The sequence below is a fragment of the Cynoglossus semilaevis genome, chromosome 14, assembly GCF_000523025.1.
Source record: "Cynoglossus semilaevis isolate Cse_v1.0 chromosome 14, Cse_v1.0, whole genome shotgun sequence".
Lineage (NCBI taxonomy): Eukaryota > Metazoa > Chordata > Actinopteri > Pleuronectiformes > Cynoglossidae > Cynoglossus > Cynoglossus semilaevis.
This window is the reverse complement of record NC_024320.1, coordinates 25,433,455-25,444,690: the sequence shown is the minus strand read 5'-3', so window position 1 is coordinate 25,444,690 and position 11,236 is coordinate 25,433,455. Positions and strand designations below refer to the sequence as shown.

The 11,236-nt window shown below is 40.7% G+C and overlaps 1 protein-coding gene across 2 annotated transcripts in view; it reads left to right on the top strand.

The window, feature by feature from the left end:
- Positions 1-11,236, top strand: part of ctif (CBP80/20-dependent translation initiation factor) — a 41,858-nt gene that overhangs the window by 9,522 nt on the left and 21,100 nt on the right. For both annotated transcript variants that reach the window (XM_025062197.1, XM_008326083.3), the window contains 5 exons: positions 138-260; positions 1,393-1,466; positions 2,345-2,449; positions 2,563-2,641; positions 10,960-11,036. In XM_025062197.1, the coding sequence (XP_024917965.1) occupies positions 138-260; positions 1,393-1,466; positions 2,345-2,449; positions 2,563-2,641; positions 10,960-11,036 (458 nt within the window). The remainder of the gene's footprint in view (positions 1-137; positions 261-1,392; positions 1,467-2,344; positions 2,450-2,562; positions 2,642-10,959; positions 11,037-11,236) is intronic.

The following is an 11,236-nucleotide window of genomic DNA, read 5'->3' as shown; positions in this document are numbered from 1 at the left end:
TATATATGTGTGTGTGTGTGTATATATATATATATATTCAATTGCATAAATCCAAAACAATATCAGGATAATATATACTGCATCAGGAGGAGGATTAAGAGAACATTTTTTATAACATTTCCATCCCATCTTTGCAGGATGAGTGGGAACACAGCAGTGACGGCAGCACTGGCTCGCGGCCCAGTTCAGGGTCCAGACCAGGGTCTGGCTCTCGCTCCGGCAGCAGAGGCAGAAACAATCAGTTCCAAGGTTGCACAAAGGTGAATATGAAACTTTTGTTTGTATTTAGTGTTTGTTTGTGGAAAACAGCAGCTCAGTGCTGAACAGACACTTCAGTCACATGACTCCTGCCAGCGTCACTGTACTGTTCCTGTGGGATCGTTACCCATCGTTGATCGTTAGTGACCACCATCACAGTACACTGATTTTATATTGGGACAGTGATGAAAAAAGATGGTGAATAATTCCTTTAAAAAGGAGAATATACATACAATATTTAAAAGAAAAATTCAGACTGTTTTTTTTTCTAGGCTATGCTATTGTATTGCATTTCGCTAATAAATAAATACATAGAAAAACATTTTTTGTGTCATTTTTGGTCAAAAAGTAAAAAAGTTTGAAGAACAATTTTGTAAAATTATTTTTCTTATTTCTCATTAAATTAGAGCATTTATAGAGAACATTTTTAGAAATTTTTGTGTATACAATTTTTTCTCAAAATGTGAACTTTTTGTCATTTTTGGTCATTTTTTGTCATTTAAAAAAAAATCTTTTTAAAAAACAATTCAAAAAATGTTTTTACACGTTTTTCATAAAAAATAGGGTTTTGAAATTTTTTTTAGAAAAAAGTTTTTTTCAAACATTTAAAAAAAAAAAAATTCTAAAAACAAAAATGTTGAAAAAAATTTTTTTCAAAAGAGGTCACTTAGACGTCACTTGGAGGTCTATAATTTTCTGAATAATATATTTTCTTTTTTTTTTACCAAATTGTTTTTTAAGAAATAACTTTAAATAATAATTTAACTTAATAATTTAACATTTTTTTTTACCAAATTGTTTTTTAAAAAATAACTTGTTTAACTAATTAGTGACATTAAAAATACATTTCAATTACATGTATCGCATATTGCATTAGAAATAAATATGTTTTTATTGGAAAACATTTGTGGACAATTCACATGCATCCTTACAAAGATGTCTTGATATGAAGACTGGTCAAACAATATAACCGGTAACTTTGTTACTAAACTAAAGTTTCAGATCTATTCATTGCAGTATCTGCCGTTGACTTAAAATTAATAATGCTGTTCATTAAAAACAAGTATTTCTAATGCAGTGCCTGTTTGTAAAAATACTGGACAAATAAGTTTTCTCTTCTGTTGTTTGGTCTAGAACGGGAACAGAGATCCATCGTTTGACATCCTGGGCACAGACATATGGGCTGCAAACACAATGGACTCACGTGGGTAGGTTACCTTATTTTTGAACAACCAACGAGCACAGAAATGGATCGGTACCAGACAGTGAATCTCTTCAGTTCTATCTCTGGGTTCTTTCGTTTGTGACCTCCTATGATTCCGTCGTATCAGCAGTAATCATCAAACTGTGTATTCAAAGTAGTACATTGTACTATTGCAGTATAGTACAGTACAGGAAAACTGCACCCATCTATCATCTGTCATCAGTACACAACTAGCATCAGTGATGTTTCTTTGGATTTTACTAAAGAAAGTAACAGAGCAAAACGTTTCAGAAATGTCTGGTTGCCATGGTAACAGATACACAGCAGCCTCAGTTACCTCACTTTCGGACACGCTGACATATGGGCCACAGAGCGACGGAGTCAGCAGAGAGTGTGTGAAAGCCAGACGCTCCACGCTTCACAGACACACAAAGGTGTGATAAAGAATCGCTACAAGTTGTCATCACTTTATACATGATGTGGACGTGGAGGAGGATTTTTCAGTTTTGGGACAAAGTTTGTTATTAAACAGAAATTCTTATTTCTAAATCAAATAAACGTGTTATTGAAAACCAAAAATCTGTATTAGCTGCCACTGTTTCGATTGCATTTTTGGGAGGATTATTTTGTGCTGTTCAAGCTGTGGATGTCTGGACAGTTAGCACCACCCAGTGGTGAAAAAGTGGGATTTAATGAGAGAAATAATTTGTAGAGAATATATATTATTCAACATTCATTACAAAAAAAACCCATAGAATATATATTATTCAACATTCATTACCAAAAAAAAAAAACACAAAATATATTCGAACTATTCCTAAGTTTGTCCCTGCTCATGCAGTGATGTTAGTGTCGCTAACTGGTTTTCCTCATGTGTTGCAGCGGTGCAGGCTGGGACATACAACCAGAGAAACTGGACTTCAGTCATTTCCACAGAAAACCCTTTAAAGGAGCATTAAAACATCTGCCACACATCGACAGAGAAGGGTATGTGCTGTGAACCTCACCTCTCTGTTCATGTAACGTCATAATAAACCGCCGTACTGTCCTCTGCCGTGTGTGCTCACCCTCCATCTCTCTCTCGCACCTTGTTTTGTTAGGATGAGTAAAAACATGTTCGAAGAAGACGATGGCATCGACATGAACGACATCGAGAGGTTTCTGCCCAATCTGCGCTCCGTGAGTCACGCCGTGTTCTTCTGTCTAAAAATAAATGCCTTTATTTAAGGTTTCAATGAGCGGACCACGAGCGGGAGACAAAGGCCCTTTTTTAATTTGTTGTCAAAGAGTGACCTCTTGTGGTTAAAGTGAAAAATGTCTCAAAAAGGTGCCGAAATGCAAAAGATTTCAGAAGATTGCTCTGGAGATAGGAAACATAACTGAAAAAAAAGGATTTTATTCTATAAATTATATATCATATATATATTAATCTATATGTATTATATATAATTCATATATAAAAATGAATTTAGCTATTCATAATAATAATACAATTGTTATTAGTATTTTTTAATAACGTCTGTAACAACAATAATAATTGTAATAACAACAACCATGATGATGATTATTATTATTTTTAAATCCTTTGATGACACCTGCTGGAGACATGCATATCTATAAAAGTTGTAAACATTTCTCAACTGCAAGTTTTACAACAACTAAACCACAATAATAATAATATTACATTTACCCACTAATTCAAATTAAAATTCTAATAAAATCCTAGTCCTACTCTTAAGCAAACAATTAGTAAAGCACCAGGCAGGTTATTTTAAAACAATAAATATGTTGGCTGAAATTCTATCAAAGTGAAAAGTCCTGGAATCACTAGTGTTATCAGGGAAAATAATTTTTAATCGTGATAAGTTAAATTAAAAAAAAGAATGGTAACTCTTGTTAGGACATTTTCTACTGTACGAGTATCAGGTGGTTAAAGTAGAGTACATAAGAGACCTCTTTTTAATGTACTCTAACTCCAAATGTAATTAGTCTGTCATCAGCAAAATCAAATTTATTCTGCAGCTGTGGACAATTGTAGGCCTGGGGATAATGACCATTGTATTGTCCAGGTTGGCAGAGTTCACCGTAGGTCAGCGATGTCACCCTACTCTTTCCTGCTCTGCTCTCTGAGCCAAGATGTCTTCCATCTTTCCTCATTTCTCAGCTCCAGTCTCTTCCCCTTTCCTTCCCCTCTTGGCTTCTGAGCAGAGCAGCGTTCGGTCTCTCACACAGCTCCAGCCAAGACGTGCCGCGACGCGCTGCTAACATGGCTTCTGCTTTGTGTAAATCCTGAGCCAACGTTGCCTTTTCCGTTCATTCAGACGGGGCCAAGTGAAGTACTGGGTTGGCTGGATTTCTTTCACTTCCACTCTCACATTCTGTCTGTACCACGAGTATCACAGTCACAGTCATTCAGCAGTGATGCCAGGACACACACACACACACACACACACACACACACACACACACATACGCCCTGTTGTTTCCTCCATTACTGAAGGAGTTGAACTATTTTCAAATTAACTGCTGTTAACTTCATCGGTCGACTGTGGGACAGTGGTCATCTGTCTGGTCCTTAGTCTGGTCACAGTTATGTACAACAGTGCTGTATTTAATTGGCCAAAACCTGTTGATTCAATTTAACCTTTGACCCTTGAGAGTCAGTCTGGTTAAGTCCTCTTTCATAGTAAAGATGATATTTTTGAGACGTACTGAACGTGTCCCGTAATATTCTAGTAAATCCAATTCAGTTCTCGGAACTGAAATACTATTGAGAAACTGATAACATGTATATATTTGTATCTGTCCAAACCACTGTGTGAGTTGCTGCCACCTAGTGACTGTAGGCTTGTTATCATTCAAGCATTAGAGCAGTGCCATATTCTCACTGCGCCCACCTCACTACTACTGCATTAGTTAATTTATTTCCATTCAATAATTTAATCTTATCCTTGTAATATCACAGTGTCCTCCAAACGTCCTCCGGTTCGTTCTGTTCTTTATAAATTAACTTTTTAGTATTAAAATAACATAATTCTGGTTCATCATGGTTGATATCAGTCATCTGATTCCAGCCGCTCTTTAATCATCGTCGTTGTAACCAAGCAACAATAGTCCATCTCTGTTCCCCGACCACCAGCTCCAGCTACTGTACAGCAGGACCTCAGTCCACACTTCCTTTTCCAGGAGCCAGAATAGGTTTACAAATAGCCCTGGGATGTGGAAAACATGTCGTCTGTGTGTGGGTGTGTGAACGGCACGGTGAGAATGGGCTTCCTCCTCTGGCCCTCACACCCTGCTGCACCTCTACCGGCCTCCCTGGAATGTCAACCTGCACAATGACCACAGTCTCACGTCCACCGTCAGGTTAGGATGACAGGTCAGAGGTCAGAGAGCAAAGAGTCCGTGCGTGGATCCATGCCAAATACCACCCATAGTTCAAGTGGAAATGTTTCACACAAAAAAACATTTGAAAAGAAATCTTATTAAAAAGATTCTGATTTTTTTTTCCCACTACTGTGACTCAAACGGCAAGATATTTCTTTTGAGTCAACTGAACAATTCCGTGGGTGTAAAGATTTTCTCAAGATCAAATCTGCCAGACAAGACGCCAGACAATTACACAAGCAGCTGATTTAAAATTGGATGGCACCAGAACTGCGGGCCGGGGTGAGACCTGAGAGAGGGAGTGGGAGAAAGTGGTGAGTCACAGAGGAGACGTCCGGTCTGGTCCGTGCTGTGGACAAAGCGGCGGTCCTACAGACTGTTCGGCCCCTCTGTCTGGAAGTCTACGTGCCGCAGCGCAGGACTTCAGTTGATATCAGCCAGAGGGGGATGTGGGGGAGGAGGAGGGGGGGTGAGGAGGGGGGGAGTGGGTCATTTTGGTGGTTTGTCTATCAGCTGTCAGTTCTCACTGAAGCCGGCGTGTTCCAGCCACACTGTTTATTCGCCCACTTTTACTCATCCTCGTGAATCTTGCCCGTCCTCGAACTCCACTCCGCTCCACTCTCACGTCTTCTCCGAGACTTGTCGCCGTTTCGCTTCTTCCTATTTGCTGTTTCCTTTTTCCTGTTCTCTTCCCACCGCCATCGTTGCGTTCTGTCCCGCTCCCTGCTCTCCTCGTGTCCTTCACTCCTCCCTTCCATCCTTCAAACGTCGGTGGGCAGCAGAACAATATCGCGGGGGTCACGGCGACCGGCGGCCCCCTCCCTGTTGTCTCTTCCTGCCATTGTCCCTGCTCCTACTGCCGCTCAGCTCCTGCACTCTATCAACCCTCAACGCCGCTGGAGTCATTCATTTAATTACCCTCACGTTTGTCTTCACCAGGAGACGCAGGTTCAAGTCCAGCCTCTTGCCAGAGTGCCTCTGGGCAGAACACTGTATTCCTTGTTGCCGATCGCTACGATAGCATCTCTCTAAAAGTTTTTTGTTGTTTATACTTTCTCACATGCCAGGCATATTAATGGCGATCGTTTCATGATCAGATCCATTTTCTGGCCTCGGCTTCTGCGCCTGTGACTCCCGCCTGAGTTGTCAGCCTGTAGTTAAAAGACTGTAATAGCACATCCGGAGGCAGCAGCCGCTCCGTTCTCTCCGAGGGTCTTGGCAGATGAAATGCAAACCAGACCACATATGCAAACACAAAGCCCCGCGTGGGAACCCCTGGAGGAGGTGAGGTGGCTGTTAGCACGATGAAACCCAGAGAGCACAGATGATTGAAGTTCTTCTTCTTCCTGTCATAATTCAGAGCGACGTCAGAGCCGAGCTGCGAGGGTGTGAAACCTACAGCAGCGCCCCTGGTTGTAGCGTGGTTATATTTCCATAGGGGACCACCTCCTCTTTGATACGCTGTTCCAACAGTGATTCCATTTCCTCCTGTAAATTTCTTTGATGTTCCCATCCATCTCTGCTCCACTGTGGCTCCGGCCTCGGAACACTTATTAAATGAGACATGGATGTCAGGACCTCATCTCCGTTGCCTCTTATCACCCGTCAGCTGCTCTACCTGCCGGTGGCAGCGTCGCCTCTCTTCATGTTTGTGCTGCTGGTCTGTGGCACCAGCGGAGGTTCCACGGAGGAACATCAAGCTCATTATTGGGTTTTCAGGATGGAAATGTGAAGCTGAGTGACTCAGGAGTGTGAGTGATGTTTCCACACACCGTCAGAAGTTGACTTCTTCGCGGCTGCAACAGTGACAGTGTTCATCCACGGCGTCGATTCGGGCTTCAGCCTTCATTCTCGACAGGATTTTTTTCTTCTGGTTTAATATCTAACTAACCAATCAATGAATGTATACATTCCATATAGAGTTCCTGTTATTTTTTACATCTAGTTTCCTGTCGACTAAGTCTTTGACAAGTCGACAAAATTAACGCTGTTCATCAACCACTATTCTTCCCCGTTCTTGAAACCAGAACTAGGCTTCAGGATTTGTCCACTTCTTCCATAGTATTATGTAAAAACAAATACTGTATTTGAATGAAAAATAGAGTTCAAAATCAAAAGGACTGAAAAAATGATTAGTCACCGGGACGAGCCAACACGACGAGCCAATCCCAGCAGCTAAAGGGCCAGTCTGGTGTACACCCTGGACACTCCTCCAGCCAACTGCAGGGGCCACATATTGAGACAACAACCTTTCACACCCATATTCATACCTATGATCAATAAAACCATGAACTTAATCATCTTTTGAACCCTGTCAAGTTTAAATTTTAAGCAGAAGAAGAAGAAGAAATTGAAGTCAACAATTTGTTTTTTTTCTCTTTCTTGTAAGCAGACACGAAGGACTTTTCATTTTCTACTTTTTATATTCAATAATGACGTCACGTTTACGGTCAAACATATATATTCAATTGTACCTGCGTGTAATTTATGAAGTACATTCGACAGTATAAAGCGGTGACGACCACGTGGACAAAGTAAAAGTCATTCCTCTGTCAGGTTCATAATGTGGCCAACCGTCTGGTTTCTCTGCCTTTTATGTGCTCCTTGTATCTCGTATTTACAGTCTCCCTTGTTGTCATAGTTGCTCCCTCTCACCTCCGCTCTCAACAACCTGTCCTGTAATGCCACCCATGGGGCCGTTTTAAATTTATTGCTTTTGGCGAAGGGCCCTCGCAACATAAATAAGCCGAGAGAAACAATGGACTGACTGAACAAGTATCATACCAGAATTGTTGAGCAGTAAAAAGGGACAGGATGAAGCCAACTTCCCTCTCCAGGCTACTGAAGGGAAAGTTCAATAATTGTCAGTAATTGTTACTTTTTTTTTTCTTCTCTTCCTCATATTTCCATATCTGGGTCGTGCTCACCCTTATTATACAACATGATTTTCTTTAATTATCATACAGTACATAAAGAGATACTGAATACAAGTATTGTATCTCATTGACCTGCAGCATTCCTAGGAATACCTCAGGGAATGTCAACTCCCTGTGAAGGCAGACATGCTGTCAACATGGAACAATGCACATGGTGCAATTAGACCAATAAAACATTAACCTGACAAATACCAGGTGAGGTGTAGCCTCAGTCTGCAGGTGGAGATACAATCAGATGATAGAGGAGCTGCACCTGTTTGAGATCCTGCAGCAGTGAGTCTGACCCTGAAAAAATATCTCAAGTATGAGGGGAGTGACAGGTGTTTATGTACAGAATGTGAGTTCAGACTCAGGGGGAAAATTGAGTTTGAAAACTTTTTTGTCATGTCGTTGTCATTTACCTTAAAATAATTCCTAACTCATCAATAACAGCCAAGCTCGTTCCCCAACAACACAATCATGAACTTACACACACACGCAGACCTCCTCCTCTCTCTCTCTCTCTCTCTCTCTCCCTCCCACCTCCGCTCACTCACTCGGCCTCTCCTCCTCTCTCTCTCTCTCCTCCCTCACCAGCCTGGTCACGTCCACAGCACCAGTACTGACTCTCTCAAGGTGAGAGGTCTTCTGTCTCTGTCTCTTTGATCTGCACAGCACTGGCTGCTACCTGCAGATAGTGTGTGCACAAACACACACACATCCACACACACACCCACCCCACACACACACACACACATACACCCACCCTGAGAGAGAAAGAGAGAGAGACAAGCACATCATCTCGTGCTTCCTGTCTCTGTGTTTCTGTTGGATTCATCATGAAGTGTGAGCACAAACACGCAGGAGAAAGAATGTGAAGAATTCTGTCAAACGTTACTTTTACTTTTTTTTTAATGCATTGTTTATTAGCAATGGAAAAACACCATCACTAAGCAGAATGGTTTTCTTTGGTAAAAGAGTGTGTGTGTGTGTGTGTGTGTGTGTGTACACTCATCTGGATACCATTTGAGGTTAGAATTACAGCTAATGATATCCTAGAGGAAAACTACAGTAGCTAAACATGCAGCAGTCGCTCTCTTTTTCCTCCCTGTCAGATTCTCATACCGTTAGCTTAGATCACACACACACAAACACACAAACACAAACACACACATTCTTATTCTCTTTAACACCTTCGCTTTTGTGTATGAAGCATCGAGGCATTTGCCCAAGTCCTTGATGTCATGGACATGTTTCTGTACATATGTTTCTGCCTCTTTTTTTTTGTTAGCATCGCGTAGACTAATGTGTATACACACACACACACACACACACACTCTAACCCTCACATCTGGATTCATTTAAAACCCAACAATCTCCCAGCAGCCTCTGTGTGGAGGGGGGGGGGTGTCAAATATCAGGCCGTCTCAGCCTCATTTGAATATCTACTGTACGTCGCTCTGTAAATGCTCTGCTCTCTTGGTGGATCAAACCCCTAAACACTGGTGTGACAGTGTCCTTACTGTGTGATGGAAAGGAAAACTTCATACAAGACTTCAGCTAGAGGTCGCCCACACCAAGAAAACTACAGGGAACCAAAATGGGGGGGGGGGGAACAAGTCAGAAAAGTCACAACAGAATAAGAACCCTGTGCCTGGAACAGAGTGAACAAAAGGAGAAGCCATGGTACCGATGAGTTCTGCAGTTTTGGTTCCAAGTAACGGTTCAGACAGAACAACCAATAGATGAGGGTTATATATATATATATATATATATGTTTGTGTGTGTGTATATATACATATGTGTATATATGTGTATATGTATATATATGTATATATATATATATACATATATGTATATATATACATATATACATATATGTGTGTGTATATATATACATTATATGTATACATATATACATACATACATATATACATATGCTATACTGTATCAGCAGGTCTGTATATGTATGTGTGTATATGTATACATATATTTATATATGTTATATGTTAATATATGTATATATATTAATACATGTATACAATATAAATGTATATATCTGATATATATTAATATACGTATATGTGTGTATGTATTTACACATATATGCATACATATATGCTCTACATGTACTTATACAAAAACACATGTGTACATACATATTCATATACGTGTGTATGTATTTATACACAGGCATGTTGTATGTGTATATATGTATATATAAATTGTGTATATATGTACTTATACTATATATGTGTGTACTGTATAGGAGCAGGGATCCTTTAACTGACAGGACAGTTGTTTACTGTACAGTGAATCCTCCTCCTCCCATTGAGCTGCAGAGAGCGCCACCACCAGGACATGACGTGACACACTTCAGTCCAGCTCTTAGAAACTGCCCAGTTGTCGATAATGCTCTACAACAAATGCATATCAGTTGTCATCGGAGAAGACTGGCTGTACAGCAGCATTAGTGGCAGTGAAGAGGAGCGGCATCAGCTGCACGGCAGACAGATGTGGAGATCAATACATGTATTGATAGACAACACATGTAATATTAATATGGTGTCAGAAAGGCTGTGTTCTCAATGTCACGCAAAACGGCAAAAACAAAAAAATCAAACTGATGTCTCTGTGTAACACAGGTCAGTCAGCAGGTGACACATGACACACGGAGGCCATGTTTGTTAGCCAGTGTGTGGGGCTGTACACCTCCAACACCAGTATGACAGTGTGGCTATGGTAATGAATTAACAACACGTCTGAATACTGTTTCCTTTAGACGTAGTTTAGATGATCCACAGATAGGGGGCGATAGGACGATAGCTGCTTCATTCTTTCATTGTAGATGCTACAACCTACGTTACACGATTATTACATCATCGTACATATGTAAATCTGACGCCAAATTTTATTATATTTTACAAATTAGGTATGCATAGAACACAAATACATTTTTGCTAAAATTATTCACAGTGATTCACTGATTTGTATCACATTCCGTTGTTCAGGGCGGGCTTAGCAAAATATCTTGGTACGTTCTTTTTTTCTGTTTAATTTATATGTTCTGTTTGTGAATAGGTTTTCATGTTACAGAGCACTTTAAATGGAATCATCTGCAGATACGGCCCGTGTTGATATAAATTCCAGGTCCTGTCAGCAGCTGTCTCTTACACCGTGATTTGTCTCTTACAGGTCTTCCCACCACTTCCTAACGAGGCTGAGATCGCACACACCAAAAAGCTCTCCCGACGCAGGAGAAATGACCGACGGTAATGACGCATGCACGCTCCAACACACACACACACACATACGCACACTCACAGAACTCAGTGAGAGGCGATGGGTTTTTTTTTTTTTTTAGTGTTTGATGTTAGATGTCAGCGCAGCAGCCAGTCCTGTAACCCTAAAGTCTGTCTCCAGCCTGAGCAGCGTCAGGACAGGAATGCAGGCTTCATACTTCTGTGCAGAC